The sequence below is a fragment of the Scyliorhinus torazame genome, chromosome 8 (genome assembly GCF_047496885.1).
Source record: "Scyliorhinus torazame isolate Kashiwa2021f chromosome 8, sScyTor2.1, whole genome shotgun sequence".
In the NCBI taxonomy this organism is placed as follows: Eukaryota; Metazoa; Chordata; class Chondrichthyes; order Carcharhiniformes; family Scyliorhinidae; genus Scyliorhinus; species Scyliorhinus torazame.
Genome location: NC_092714.1, coordinates 142,678,266 through 142,694,321, shown reverse-complemented (window position 1 = coordinate 142,694,321; position 16,056 = coordinate 142,678,266). Strand labels below are relative to the sequence as shown.

Genomic DNA, 16,056 nt, shown 5'->3' with positions numbered 1-16,056 from the left:
CGGTGGAGAGTGTGGCTACGAGTCGGCGGAGGTCGGAGTATTTTCGGCTGTATCGAGGGACGACGCAGGGGTGCCCCCTGTCCCCCCTGTTGTTTGCATTAGCAATTGAGCCTTTGGCCATGGCATTAAGGGAGTCCAGGAAATGGAGGGGGGTGATCCGAGGGGGAGAGGAGCATCGGGTGTCGCTGTATGCAGACGACCTGTTGCTGTATGTGGCAGATCCAGTGGAGGGGATGGTGGATGGTGGAGTTTGGGGACTTCTTGGGCTATAAGCTCAATGTAGGGAAAAGTGAGCTCTTTGTGGTGCATCCAGAGGACCAGGGAAGAGGGATAGACAACCTACCGTTGAGGAGGGCGGAAAAGAGCCTGCGGAACTTGGGGATCCAGGTAGCTAGGAGCTGGGGGAACACTGCACAAACTTAATTTGACGCGGCTGGTGGAGGAGGACTTCAAAAGATGGGATGTGTTGCCACTCTCGCTCGCGGACAGGGTACAGTCGATTAAAATGATGGTCCTCCTGAGGTTTCTTTTTGTGTTCCAGTGCCTTCCTATTATGATTACCAAGGCCTTTTTTAAGCGGGTAGGTAGGAGCATCATGGGTTGTGTGTGGGCAAACAAGCCCCGAGGGTAAAGAGGGTGTTTCTGGAGCGTAGCAGGGACAGGGAGGGCTGGCGTTGCAGAATCTGGGTGGCTATTATTGGGCAGCCAACGTAGGCGATGATCCGTAAGTGAGTAATAGAGGGAGAGGGGGCGGCATGGAAGAGGCTGGAGATGGCGTCCTGCAAAGGGACGGAGCCTGAGGGCGCTGGTGACGGCACCGCTGCCGCTCTTGCCGACAAGGTACATCACGAGTCTGGTGGTGGCGGCAACGCTAAAGATCTGGGGGCAGTGGAGACGACACAGGGGTGAGATGGGAGCCTCGGTGTGGTCCCCGATCCGGGAGAACCATCGGTTCGCCCCAGGAAGGATGGACAGGGGGTGGGGGGGGGGTTTCGGAGCTGGCATCGGGCAGGGATCAGAAGGATGGGGGACCTGTTTATAGATGGGACGTTTGCGAGCCTAGGGGCGCTGGAGGAGAAGTTTGGGTTACCCACGGGAAATGCGTTCAGGTATATGCAAGTGAGGGCGTTTGTGAGGTGGCAGGTGAGGGGATTCCCGTTGCTCCCGGCACAGGGGATTCAGGACAGGGTGTATGGGTCGGAGAAGGCAAGGTGTCGGCGATATATCAGGAGATGAAAGAAGAGGGGAGGCTTCGGTAGAGGAGCTGAAGGGCAAGTGGGAGGAGTTGGGGAAGGAGATTGAAGAGGGTATGTGGGCTGATGCCCTGAGTAGGGTTAATCCATCTTTTTCATGTGCCAGGCTCAGCCTGATACAGTTTAAGGTCATTCACAGAGCGCATGTGACAGGGGCGAGGCCAAGTAGGTTCTTTAGGATGGAGGACAGATGCGGGAGGTGCTTGGGAAGCCCAGAAAATCACGCCCACATGTTCTGGTCGTGCCCGGCACTGGATGGGTTCCGCGAAGACGATGTCCAAGGTGGTGAAAGTCCAGGTCAAGCCAAGTTGGGGGCTGGCACTATTTGGGGTGGCAGATGAGCTGGGAGTGCAGGAGGCGAAAGAGGCCGGTATTCTGGCCTTTGCGTCCCTGGTAACCCGGCGGAGGATCTTGCTATTATGGAAAGATGTGAAGCCCCCCAGTGTGGAAGCCTGGAATTCATTAAGCTGGAGAGGATAAAGTTTGCCTTGGGATGGTCTGCGCAGGGGTTCTTCAGGCAGTGGCAACCGTTCCTAGACTATCTCGCGGAGCGCTAGAATGAGGTCGGTCAGCAGCAGCAGCGACCCAAGGAGGGAGGGAGGGGGGGGGGGGGGCGGGTGGTATTTAGGGGGGCAGGGGGAGGGGGCTTTCCTCGGGGTACTTGTTAAAAAAAAAGCATATGTGCGGGAGAAACCCATTGTATAAGTTCTGTATTATGTTTTATTGTTCTGTATTATGTTTTATTGATATGTTTATGTTCTGTTCTCTTTTTCTTTTCTGTTACGGGGGGGGGGGGGGGGGGTTAATTGGTTGAAAATTTTTGTTGGAAAAACTTTGAATAAACATATTTTTTTAAAAAAGGAGTGCATTTATTTTTATCCGGGCTCATAGGGAGAGGGTGGTAAGAGAGGCGAGGTGGAGGGTGGTAGAGGAGATTCTGAGGGTGGATTGGAGGTCCTCGGTTGGGCTGTTAAAGGAAAGGCAGGAGCTCCAGATGGAGTGGGTTAATGCCCACGGGGAAGGCTGTAGGGCAGCTACGGTGGGCCAGAGGGGCTGCGTGGTAGTTACCACTGTTGTATATAGCGCACGTATGAGATGTAATACGGTAAGGCTCCTGTACTACAGGTACAGGGGTAGATCCCTGCCTGCTGGCTCCACCCAGTAGGTGGGATATAAATGTGTGTGCTCACCGAGCTGCAGCCATTTCGGCAGCAGCTGCGGGAGGCTACACATCTCTGCGTAATAAAGCCTGATTACTCTCTACTCTCGTCGTAATTGATAGTGCATCAATTTATTATGCAGAGATTTTACAGCAATGGACCTTCACATCAAGCCAGATCGCCTGCAGCTGCACCCTCAAGCAGACAACGCCACATTGGCCTTCGACCATTGGCTAGCTTGCTTTGAAGCCTACATCGGATCAGCCACAGAACCACCCTCAAGAGGCACAGAAACTACAGAACCTGTTCACACGGTTGAGCTCCAATAGGTTTCCTCTTATCCGGGATGCACCCAACTACACGGAGGCCATGGTGCTTCTGAAAAAGAACTACACACGGCCAGTCAACACACGCTACGCCAGGCACCTCCTGTCCATGCGGCTCCAACTCTCCTGAGTCATTGGAAGATTTCTAGCTTGCCCTGCACACCCTGGCGAGGAACTGCGATTGCCAGGCAGTTTCGGCCGTTCAGCATTCTGAACTCTTAAATCAGGGACGCTTTCGTTACCGACATAGGGTCGGCATACATCCGCCAGCGCCTCTTAGAAGGGGGTACGCGCGACCTCGCTAACTGTCGTCTCCCGTAATGCGCAAGCGTACACCCCTGACCGCACGGCAACCCCCTCCTGGACATAGTGGACCCCACCAGCGACCGCCCCCAGCCAACCCCAAGCCTGCGCCGCACAACATCCAGCCAACCCCGGGGGGCCCCAAAGTGCTACTTCTGCAGGCAGACAAAACACCCCCGCCAGCGCTGCCTGGTGTGAAGCGCACTCTACAAGGCCTGTGGGAAGAAAGGACATTTCGTTGCAGTGTGCCAGGCCCGGTCGATCAGCACTGCAACCAGCCCCATTGTTCCTGCACCCCCCACGTGCGACCCGTGGGTGCCGCCATTTTCACCCCCGCAACCCACTTGTGGCCTGGGGGCGCCGCCATCTTCCCCCCATCAGACCTCGTGCGGCCCGTGGGCGCCGCCATCTTTAACGCCACCATCTTCGGCGCCATTTTGGACTGCGCCTCAGGACCCCTGCTCGTCGGGCACCTCATCGGGCCACTTATCGCCCGCAACCAGCCCGTGGCCCACCAACACCAGCCGCAGCTCGCCTCCATCACGCTCGACCAGTCCCGGCCACACAACCGCGACAACGATGGTGAAAGTCGATGGCCACACGACACCTTGCCCTCGACTCCGGGAGTACTGAGAGCTTCATCCATCCCAATACGGTAAGGCGCTGCTCCCTCGCGGTACACCCCATTACCCAACGTAGCTCCCTGGCCTCTGGATCCCACTCAGTGGAAATCCAGGGGTACTGCACCGCCACCCTCACCGTCCAGGGCGTAGAGTTCAGCAACCTCCGGTTCTACGTCCTCCCCAACTTCTGCGCTGCCTTGCTACTCAGCCTGGACTTCCAGTGCAACCTCCAAAGTCTGACCCTGAAATTCGGCGGGCCCCTACCACCCCTTACTGTATGCGGCCTCACGACCCTGAGGGTCAACCCATCTTGCCCGTTTGCGAAACTCACCCGGGATTGCAAACCCGTCGCCATCAGGAGCAGACGGTACGCGGCTACTGCGGGAAGGCATTATCGAGGCCAGCAACAGCCCCTGGAGAGCCCAAATGGTAGTTGTAAAGACTGGGGAGAAACTCATTGACTACAGTCAGACCATCAATCGGTACACGCAGCTCGACATGTACCCCCTCCCACGCATATCTGATATGGTCAATCAGATTGCACAGTACCGGGTCTTCTCTACAATGGACCTAAAATCTGACTACCACCAGCTCCCCATCCGCAAGGCGGACCGCCAATATATGGCGTTCGAAGCTGACGGTCGCCTTTACCACTTCCTTAGGGTTCCCCTCAGCGTCACTAATGGGGTCTCGGTCTTCCAACGTGAGATGGACCGAATAGTTGACCGGTACAGACTGCGGGCCACCTTCCCGTATCTGGATAACGTCACCATCTGCGGCCACGACCAGCAGGACCACGACGCTAATCTTTTCAAATTTCTCCACACCGCCAAACTCCTGAACCTAACGTACAAGAAGGAAAAGTGGGTGTTCAGCACCAACCGCTTAGCCATCCTTGGCTATGTGGTGCAAAATGGAGTCCTAGGGCCGACCCCGACTGCATGCGCCCCCTCATGGAACTCCCCCACTGCCCCAAGGCCCTCAAAATGATGCCTGGGGTTCTTCTCATACTATGCCCAGTGGGTCCCTAACTATGCGGACAAGGCCCGGCCACTCATTCACACCACAGTTTTCCCCCTGACGGCCGAGGCTCACCAGTCCTTCAACTGCATCAAGGCCGATATCGCCAAGGCCGCGATGTACACGGTCGACGAGACCCACCCCTTTCAGTTGAGAGCGATGCACCAGACGTCGCTCTAGCCGCCACTCTCAACCAGGCAGGCAGACCCATGGCATTCTTTTCCCGCCCCCTCCATGCCTCTGAAATTTGGCACTCCTTCGTTGAAAAGGAAGCCCAAGCCATCATTGAAGCTGTGCGGCACTGGAGGCATTACCTGGTCGGCAGGAGATTCACTCTCCTCACTGACCAACGTCCGGTTGCCCTCATGTTTAATAACACACAGTGGAGCAAGATCAAAAATGATAAAATCTTGGGTGGGGGATCGAGCTCTCCACCTACAATTACGAGATTTTGTATCGCCCCGGTAAGCTCAACGAGCCCCCCGATGCCCTATCCCAAGGTACATGTGCCAGCGCACAAGTGGACCGACTCCGGGCCCTACATGATGGTCTCTGTCACCCAGGGGTCCCTGTTCTTTCACTTCATAAAGGTCCGCAACCTCCCCATCGAGGAAGTCAGGGCGATCACCAGAGACCACCAGGTCTGCGCGGAGTGCAAGCCGCACTTCTACCGGCCAGACAGGGCGCACCTGGTGAAGGCCTCCCGTCCCTTTGAACGCCTCAGCATGGATTTCAAACGGCCCCTCCCCTCGTCCGACCGAAACACATACTTCCTTAACATGGTCGACAAATACTCCAGATTTCCCTTCGCCATTCCATGCCCCGATATGACATCTGCCATAGTCATCAAGGCCCTCAATACCATCTTCACTCTGTTCGGCTTCCCCGCTTACGTCCACAGCGACAGGGGATCCTCCTTTAGGAGTGATGAGCTGCGTCAATGCCTGCTCAGCAAGGGCATTGCCTCAAGCAGGGCGACGAACTACAACCCCCGGGGAAACAGGCAGGTGGAGAGGGAGAACGAGATGGCCTGGAAGGCCGTCCTGCTGGCCCTACGCTCTATCAATCGCCCGGAGGTCCTCCCCGACGCCCTTCACTCCATCCAATCGCTACTTTGCACTGCGACTCATGCAACCCCCCATGAACGTCTCCTTGCCTTCCCCAGGAGGTCCACCTCCAGGGTTTCGCTCCCAACATGGCTGGCAGCTCCAGGACCCGTCCTCCTCCGCAAAGGTGGAGGTGGACGTGCGGCTCCACAAGGTGGACCCGTTGGTCGAGATGGTACAGCTACTCCATGCAAACCCGCAGTACGGTGCGTACACCGACGGCCACCAAGACAGTCTCCCTCAGGGACCAGGCACCAGCTGGGTGTCTCTTGCAAACCCCCCCCCCCACCCAACTGCCCCGGCACCACCCATCCTCTCCCCAGCGCACCTCACCACAGCCCCCGCTCCAGGAAGGTCGGTCCTCCCATTGGTTCCACCCGTGGATTAAGATGAGGACTACGCGCTCCCGGAGTCACCGGCGACCACGCCGGCGCCTGCATCGCCACCGGGACTGCGGCGTTCGCAATGGAGGATCAAGGCACCCGACCGGCTGAATTTGTGAATCTTTCCAGAACTCTACGCTTCAAAAAAAAAAAAAAAAAGTGCTCAATTACATGTAAACACATTCGCATCGCATGTGAGGTTAAGCTTCATCCAGTTGAAGGTGGTGCAGAGGGCCCACATGATGGTGGCGAAGATGGGCTGGTTCTCTGCAGGTGTGGAAGATAGGTGTGGGCAGAGTGCAGGGGGGCCCCACAGATCAAGTCCAGATGTTTCGGGCATGTCCAAAGTGGAGGGGGTTCTGGGAGGGGTTATCGGACGTTATGTCCAAGATTCTGGGGATGGCCCCGAGTCCGTAGGTGGTGATATTCAGGATGTTGGAATATTTTGGGAGTCCAGGCGGAGAGAGAGGCCATGTATTAGCCTTCACCTCCCTGATCGCCCGGAGACGGACCTTGTTGTGTTGGCAGGACCCGAGCCTCCGAAGGCAGGGGTATGGGCAAGTGAGGTGCCAGAATTCCTGTAGTTGGAGGTGGTCATGCTTGCTTTGTGGGGGTCAGAAGAGGGGTTCACCCATAGGTGGAAACTGGTCAGTGATTTCTTCTAGGTGGATGCAGGGGTCAGCGGTGGGTGGGGGTAAGGTGAGGGGGAGATATTAGGAAGGCAGAGTGCTGGTATCATGAGAGGTTGGGGGCTTGTGGTTTCTGTTCATGTTTTGGTCTTCTGACATGTAAAAAGTCATGAAGAAAGATATATATTTTTTAAAAAAGTAAATGAGTGGGGCTCCGTAGGTACAACATTTCTAGTTTGGTGGGGAGGGTGAAACTGATCTGGCAAGGTGGGATGGTCTCCCTCTGTCACTGGCGGGTTGGTTACAGGAGGTTAAAATGAACGTGTTGCCGCGATTCCGGTTTATTTTCCAATGCCTGCCGATTTTCCTGCCAAAGGCATCTTTTAGAGAGATTGAAGGGATGATTACATCATTCATATGGGGAGGGAAGGAAGCCAAATTGAGAAAGGTGCTACTACAGAGGGGAAGGCAGGCAGGGGGTTTGGGTCTTCCGAACCTGATGTGTTACTGGGCGGCGAATGTGGAGAAGGTACGGAGCTGGGTCAGCGGGGTTGACTCCCAATGGGTCAGAATGGAGGCGAGTTGGAGTAGGAGGTCGGGATTGAAGGCGCTAGCAACAGTGTCACTTCCAACTGCCCCGGGGAGATATTCAGGGAGTCCGGTAACAATAGCTTCATGGAGAATTGGGAGGCAGTTTCGCCAACACTTCGGGTTGGGGGCAGGGTCAAGGGAAATGCCGATTCGGGGGAACCATAGATTTGAGCCAGGGAAGTGGGATGGAAATTTTCGGAGATGGGAGGAGAAAGGAATTAGGACACTGAAAGATTGGTTTCTTGGGGGTCGGTTTGCAGGATTGAAAGAGCTGAGAGAAAAGTATGGGCTGAAGCATAAGGAAATATTTAGATACATGCAGGTTCGAGACTTTGCCAGAAAGGAAATAGAGAACTTCCCAGTAGAGCCGGCTTCCACATTGCTGGAGGAGGTCTGACAGGGGGACTGGAAAAGGGGGTAGTATCGGCAGTTTACAGGGCTATTTTGGAAGAGGAGAAGGCACCGCTGGAAGGGATCCAAGGCAAAGTGGCAGGAAGAGTTGGGAGGGGGTATGGAGGAGGGGTTCTGATGGGAGGTACTCCGGAGGGTGAACACCTCCACCTCGTGTGAGAGGTCAGGGCTGATACTGCTGAAGGTGGTATATAGAGCACACCTTACAAGGGCGAGGATGAGCCGGCTCTTTGAGGGGGTAGAAGATATGAGTGAACGTTGCGGAGGCGGTGGCGCAAACCGCGTCCAAAGCTGGAGGATTACTGGAAGGAGTTTAGGGTAATCTCTAAAGTGGTGCACGTTAAACTGGACCCGGCCTTCGGGACGCCATATTCGGGGTGTCGGACCAGCCGGGGTTGGAAACGGGCACAGAGGCAGATGTTGTAGCCTTCGCCTCGTTGATCACCCGAATCCATCCTATGCCTTGGCGTGGTGGGGGGGACCTGCTGGAATTCTTTGAGAAGGTCAAATTTGAACGGAGGGGAAGGATGGAGGAGTTCTACAATTCATGGGTGTTATTCATTATGCACTTTCGAGAATTGGATTCCATCGAAAATTAGGAGGGGGGCAGGCTCTATGTGTTAATGGTGACTATGGGTGATTCCCGATTCCTTTTTGCCATTTGTTTATGTTAACACGCGGGCTAATGTTTGGTGGGAGGACGGGATCGTTGTTATCGATATGGGGATTGACATTACATTCGTTACTGATTGTTGGGTGTAAATTTGGGAGAAAATGTGAAAAAGGAGGAGAATAAAAATATATATATTTTTTTTAAAAATGTAAATGAGTGATCCACCTGTGGGAAACAGCAATGCCAGGTGACTGGAAATTAACATCTCAGTTCTGGATATTACTGCCCCAGTATAGTGACAAAACTGACCCAAGGTAGGAAGCCTGACCCCAATTGCTTTGGTTTAACTATTCAAAAGTGATACTTTATACTTTATTACTGCATTAACCTGTTCAATCTTTGGAAACGCTGTTTCAAAGGGAATTAACACCTCAATCTTCAACATCAACTTTACAAGAAATTCAGTTGTCACTCGACCATTAAATTCCATCACTAAACAACATTTGAAATGCCTGCATAGGCATATCATAGCTTAGGAAAACATTCAATGCAGTTCAGAAAATATATTATACGGAGTAAAGCAAGACACGAAAGGAACAACATGTAACAAATCTCAGCGCAATCCTACTGTACAGAAAGAAAAAAAACAACAGGACACAAGATGATTAATCAAACAAGCCATTTGGCCTAACTGGGATTTGCTGCTATTCATACTTCACTCTGCGCCAATTGCAACTCTCATTAAGGACAACCTACAATTTGCTATTATTCAGACAAATATCTTTTACCTGAATGGATGTTTGAATCAGACTGCGAGCGTTGATAATATGATGCATCGGTCTTTGACACCACAGGTGGAACCCCAGTGACACTCATGCACCTGGGAGCTGTAGACAGTACAGAGGGGAAGAATTTACTGAAGGGGTTGAATACTAGACCAGAGGACTTTTCAGGAGAGAGGGATAGTGACAAACTGCTGCTGCACGAGCCTTCTTTGGAGGTCATCATTGGAATCCCAAAATCTTCCTGGTGTTCATCATTATCACCACGGCTGTTCCAAAACCTCTTTGGATCTCCATCTTGGAACCCAGTCAATGAAGAAAGCCTTGCATTAGCTGTATAGTTCTCTGTAGGTGGTGGTTTGAAGCCATCATAGGTTTCCAATACAGAAATCAGGATCTCTTTGATGGCTTCTGGATTGTTGGAGTGCCGTCCTGAACTCACTGCTGTCTGGCCCATCACTGCTGGTGTGGAGTATTCATCTGGCACAATAAAACACAAACAAGGGTTAGCTGAATTCTACTGGCAGTGGTTTCAATGAAGATATAATTTGGAACAGGACAAGTGGCAGCAAGCTTTTGTTCAAAATGTTCCATTTTACAAGGATCAATGGAAGACATCCGGTCTCCAGTTTGCTAAAGGCAGAGGTTAGCATCCAGCAATGGGGGATTGCTAATCTTGCAGCAAAGATGTAGACACTCGGAGTAGGAATCTACTGCTGACAGGGTGGGATGCGCCACAAACTTAAATCATGCACACCCCCTCCCCATTTGTGATGTGCAAATAATAGGAGGATGTTTTTAAATTCGGAATTTGATTATAAATCGGTTTCGATACGGTTGCATTAAGCAGGACCAGCATTGACATCTGCCACCTCCAGTCCAGCCATCATTCCTCAATCAAACATCTAAATTTTTCCCGCCCCCCCCCCCCCACTACGGCTTAAAACAACCAGCTGAAAAGTTACTTTGTTTTGGACACCCTCTGTCCTTCTTGTTTACCCAATCCACACTCCCTTCCCCCTCTCCCACACCACACATTTAATACCTACACCCACTTTCCTTGCCTCAAATGCAAGGGTCACAGGTTGTATTGGGCCTGACCATTCAGTACCTGGTTTCACCAGTTCAAGCAATATTCCTTCCGCTCAACCAATCTTCGGATTATCTTTGTGTGAACCCCGAGTGACATGAAACCCTAAACTCCTCCTTTTCACCACAACCAGGTGAACTGCACAACTTCACGTCTCTGCTGCACATCTTCAATCCGACTGCCCATGATTTTCCTGATCTCTTCTGGCTGACTTTGCTCCCTACCTCTCACTCATGCCCATTAGGGGCTGGTTTAGCACAGTGGGCTAAACAGCTGGCTTGTAATGCAGAACGAGGCAGCAGCGCGGGATCAATTCCCATACCGGCCTTCCCGAACAGGCACCGGAATGTGGCGACTAGGGGCTTTTCACAGTAACTCATTGAAGCCTACTTGTGACAATAAGCGATTATTATTATTACCAAAATGCTCAATTTCTCCAAATCTCTCCCAGAAGCTATGAGGTGTTCACTGTCCACATCCTACCCCATCAATCATCACCTCAAGACATGGCAGCCTTCACCTGCTAAATTTCATAACCCCCATCCTAGCCTTGTAGAAAAAAGGTACATTATGTGCAGTGCAGCTCTTGGACTTGGTCCCACAGTTATTCAGAGTTAGAACTGCCAGCATCATCTGTCCCTCACTCAGATAGCTGAACCACCACCTCTGCACTAGGATACCTCTCCCTCTCCTTACAAAAGACCTAGGAGAAGGGTTAGGCCACTCAGCCCATCGTGTCTGCTCCACCATTCAATCATGGCTAATAGGTTTCTCATCCCCATAATCAATCAAGAATCCATCTATCTCTGTCTTAGAGACACTCCCGTGACTTTGTCTCCACAGCCTTCTATGGCAATGTGGAGCACAGACCCACCATCCTCATCTTTATTTTAAAAGATCATTCTTTCAGTCCGAGACTGTGCCCTCTGGTTCTAGTTTCTCCCACTAGTAAAAATATCCTCTCCACGTTCACTCAGCTTCTCAGTATTGTGCAAGTTTCAGCGCGATCCCCCCACTCATCCATCTACACTTTTTTTTCAATTTAAAGCATCCAATTAATTTATTTCCAATTAAGGGGCAATTTAGCGTGGCCAATCCACCTAACCTGCACATCTTTGGGTTGTGGGTTGAAACCCATGCAAACACTAGGAGAATGTGCAAACTCCAAACGGACAGTGACCCAGGGCCGGGATCGACCCTGGGTCCACAGTGCCATGAGGCAGTAGTGCTAACCACTGCTCCACTGTGCCGCCCAGGGGGAGCTGCTACAAGTACATTGAAGGAGGCCGCAGTGCACCTCCTGGGAGGGAGGGAGCATCTGGCAGAGGGAAGGAAAAAACAGAACTTCAGGGGCAACAAAGGGTGAAATTGGGTGGGGGGGGGGGGGTTTGCAGCAGACAAAACATGGGAGATGGCAGAAGTGAGGAATTACTCGGTGGCCATCTTGAATGGCCCATAGACAACAGCAGGTCTGGATGGACAGGCCCACAAGGTGGGAACTTGGTTGACACCACAGGAGTAGCGCAGGGAACAGCCCCCCCCACCCCCCCCCCGCCCGCCCCTCCCACTAACACATCCAGATAGTAACATAGAAAATGAGGGCTGGTGAAGAGATCCAGAGTCCTCACCCATCAAGAGTCTGAGGGTGGACATAGCCTTCCTACAGGAGACACACTTGAGAGGGACCAATTGCGGGTAAGAAGGGCTGGGTAGGACAAGCGTATAATTCATGTTTTGACACCAGAACCGGTGGTGGTGGTGGTGGTGGTGGGGGGAGGGGGGGGGGGGGGGGCAATACATTATGGTCAGCGGAAAGGGTAGTCCTGATAAATATATGCATCCCGAATTGGGGGGGGGGGGGGGGGGGGGGGGGGGGGAGGACGGGGAAATTCTGTACAATGATATCCCGAGCCATTGATGGTTGTGTAACCTGAAACCAGAACGGGGAATTCTCACCCTCCCACAAGAGGACAGCAAGAGGTGATCGTCTCCCTGGATGCTGAGAAAGCCTTCGATTAATTGAGTAGAATGGAAGTACCGCATGGGAGCTGCTTGAACGGTTTGGGTTTGGAGCAGGGGTCACCGCGTAGGTATAGCTCCTGTACAGTGCTCCTACGACGAGCGTACGGACGAACGCCACCAGCTCAGAATACATTTCGCTGCACAGTGGAATGAGACATGGGTGCCCATTATTCCCACTTCTGTTCGCACCAGCAATTGAATCACTGGCCATCAAACCACTGGCCATCGCCCTTAGATTGGCAGAGTGGTGGACGGGCATGCGGATCACTACCTAGCCAGCATGGGAAAGATAACAGGACTCCGTAGGGCATTTGGTGCCTTCAGGTTATAAACGCAACCTGGGAAAGAGCAAAATCTTCCTGGTGAATCCCCGAGGGGAGAGGAGAGAAGCTGGAAAAACTACCATTTAAAGGTGATCCAAACCATGATCAGGTACCTGAGGATGCAAGTGGGCCACACCTGGACGAGGCTCCACAAATGGAGGCTCTTCAGTCTGTTGTAGGAGGTAAAGAGGGACCTGCAAAGATGTGACTTACTCCCTCATCGTTAGTTGGAATGGAACAAGGTGGTAAAAACGAACGTGCTGCCTAGATTACAGTTTGTATTCAGATCGTTCCTGACCTTCCATCCCAAATCCTTCTTCACCATGGTCGACAAGTTAATCGTGGCCTTCTTCTGGAGAGACATACCCCTGCCGAACCTCCTATTCTACCACTGGGCTGCAAACATGGAGGGTGAGGGATTGGCTGAGGGAACCGGAGGTGGACTAGGTCCCAATGGGCAGACGGACTCAAACACTAAAAACATGGAACTAGTTCAAACGCCATAGAGGCCCCCATCTGCTACAACCATAGGTTCACACCTTCACAGATAGGCGCCACATTTGGGACGTGAAGGGAGGACAGAGAGAAACTAAGTGTAGAGGGCATGTACGTGGACGATAGACCGGTAACCCTGAGGGAACTCCGAGACTGGTGACCCTGAGGGAACTCCGAGAGCCTCCAACTCCCGAAGGGAACGAGCAAGGAGGCAAAAACGTTCCCCAGAGACCCAGACACAAGGTAGAGCTGGACTGGTTAGGTGACAATAAATGTGACGACATCTATGGACAACTCAGAAAAGGTCAGGACCCCACTGGATGACACCAAATGAAAATGTGAGGAGGAGGGGATGAGGATAGGGGGGAGAACTCTGGATGGTGGCACTACACAGGATCAACTCCACTTCCTCCTGTGCCGGGATAAGCCTGATGCAGCTCAAAGTGGTTCACAGAGCACACCTCACTCAGACACACATGAGCAGGTTCTCCCCTGGAGGTGGATAAGTGCAGGCTGTGTCAGGGCAGCGCGGCCAACCACACCCACGTGTTCTGGTCCTGCCCCAGACAGAGTTTTGGGTGGTCTTCTCCGAGTCCATGTCCAGGGTTGTGGGGGGTCAAAGTGGAGCCGTGCCCATATGTGGCGGTCTTCAGGCTGTCAGAGCATCCAGGGCTCTGGACAGGGGAGGGGGGCAGATGCCCTGGCATTCGCCTCACGGATCATCAGGGGGAGACTTATGCTAGGTGGGAAGTCAGCATGCACCACCCAGGGCCTCGGAGTGGCTCGGAGACCTGGCAGAGTTCCTGAAACTACTAGAGAAAATAAAATTCTTGATAAAAGGGGCATGAGGAGAGATTCCCCAACATATGGAAGTTCACAAACCTCTGTTTGGTGGGCGAGGGTTGGTGTCATGGCAGTCATTACAAATACACATGTAAAGTTGTATACAATTCCTATTACTAAACATTAAAAAGCCCAATACAGATACACACCAATGTAAATAATGTAAGGAAATGATAGTACTGGGACTATTGACAGACGTGGTGTTAACTGGTGATATGTAATTGAGCATTGTTCTTGCTTTGGTTATGTTCTTGCTTTGGTTATTATTGTTTTTATATTGTCCTGCAAAGTGCAAATATTCCAATAAAACATAATGTTTCAAAAATAAAATAGTGAAACAAGCCAGATTTCAATATTGGGGGCCGCTGGGATGGAGTGGGGCCGCTGGGATGGAGTGGGGCCGCTGGGATGGAGTGGGGCCGCTGGGATGGAGTGGGGCCGCTGGGATGGAGTGGGGCCGCTGGGATGGAGTGGGGCCGCTGGGATGGAGTGGGGCCGCTGGGATGGAGTGGGGCCGCTGGGATGGAGTGGGGCCGCTGGGATGGAGTGGGGCCGCTGGGATGGAGTGGGGCCGCTGGGATGGAGTGGGGCCGCTGGGATGGAGTGGGGCCGCTGGGATGGAGTGGGGCCGCTGGGATGGAGTGGGGCCGCTGGGATGGAGTGGGGCCGCTGGGATGGAGTGGGGCCGCTGGGATGGAGTGGGGCCGCTGGGATGGAGTGGGGCCGCTGGGATGGAGTGGGGCCGCTGGGATGGAGTGGGGCCGCTCACTAGCCCAGGTTTCCCATCACTGCTCTAGAGAGAATGCAGGGGAGATTTAGAAGAATGTTACTAGGGCCTGAAATTTGCAGGTATATGAGGAAAGATTGGATAGCCATGGTTGTTTTCCTTAGAATAGAGGAGGTAAGGGGGTGACCTAATTGAGGGGCCTCAATGGGGTAGACAGGAAAGACTAGTTCCCCCAGCTGGTGGGTCAATTACTGAGGGGCATAGATATAAAAGGTGAGTGGTAGGAGGATTACAGGGCACGTGAGATTTTCACCCCAGGGGCAGGTTCTGGAAGTCACTGCCCAAGTTGGTGGTGGAGGCTGAAACACAACCCATTTTAAAAAAAGGTACGTGGATCTGCATCTAAAGAGCTGTAACCTCAAGGCAACAGACCAGGTGCTGGAACGTGGGATTAAAATGAGCAGCTAGTTTCTTTTTTTCTCTTTTTGGGCTGGCATAGATGTGATGGGTTGAATGGCCTCTTTCTATACCGCAACATTACTATGGTTTGAAGGAACCAACTGAAGGAAACAAGCTGTATGATACAGGGGAGTTACAGTAAAGGATCCTCTAGGAAGGAAACAGTGATCCTAATATGGTGAGATGTGGTTAAGTTCAAAACTAAAAGCTTACAATTTAGACAAAGATAATTAGAGATTCGTGGTAGTGACTGGTAGATTGGGTAATTAGGCTAAAGGCCGAACAGTCAAATCAACAGTGACAAACATCATTTTTTTAAATTATAATTTTCAAATAAAAAATGCCTCTGAAGAATAAAATCTCCACTCAAACTTCAACGAAAGCTAGCAAGGTTAAGAGAAGTATTAAATTGAGGCGGCTTAGTGTTTCCAGGGTAATATGATTGGGACTTTTTAAAAAAATGCAAAAATGGGACTTGACACAGTGAATGGTAAAGGATGTTTCCCCTTATTAGAGAGACTAGAACTAGGGAACACTACTAAAAATAAAGTAGTCCCACATTTTAGATGGAGTCGAGGAGAAATTTTCTGAGCGTCATTGGGCTGTGGAATTCTCTTCCCCAGAGAGCAGTGGAGGAAAAAGTCTTGAATATCTTTGAGATCAAGTTAAATAGGTTCTTGACCTGACTGGGAAGCAAGTAGGGGATGGGCAGAAATTTAGGTCACAAGCAGATCATCCATGGTCTTACCAAATGGTGGATCAGGCTCGAGGGGCCATTGTGGCCTATTGCTGCTCCCAATTCACATTATGTTCATATGCCCAAAATGAAAATAGTATGAGAATTGCAAGAGCTGAAGTTTAAAAAAAAAAAGATTAGTGGAATGTAAACATGTGCAC

At 52.1% G+C, this 16,056-nt stretch overlaps 1 protein-coding gene across 2 annotated transcripts in view; it reads right to left on the bottom strand.

Annotated features, from left to right (window-relative positions):
- rubcnl (rubicon like autophagy enhancer) overlaps positions 1-16,056 on the bottom strand; it is a 151,621-nt gene that overhangs the window by 55,742 nt on the left and 79,823 nt on the right. For both annotated transcript variants that reach the window (XM_072514283.1, XM_072514284.1), the window contains exon 5: positions 9,207-9,680. In XM_072514283.1, the coding sequence (XP_072370384.1) occupies positions 9,207-9,680 (474 nt within the window). The remainder of the gene's footprint in view (positions 1-9,206; positions 9,681-16,056) is intronic.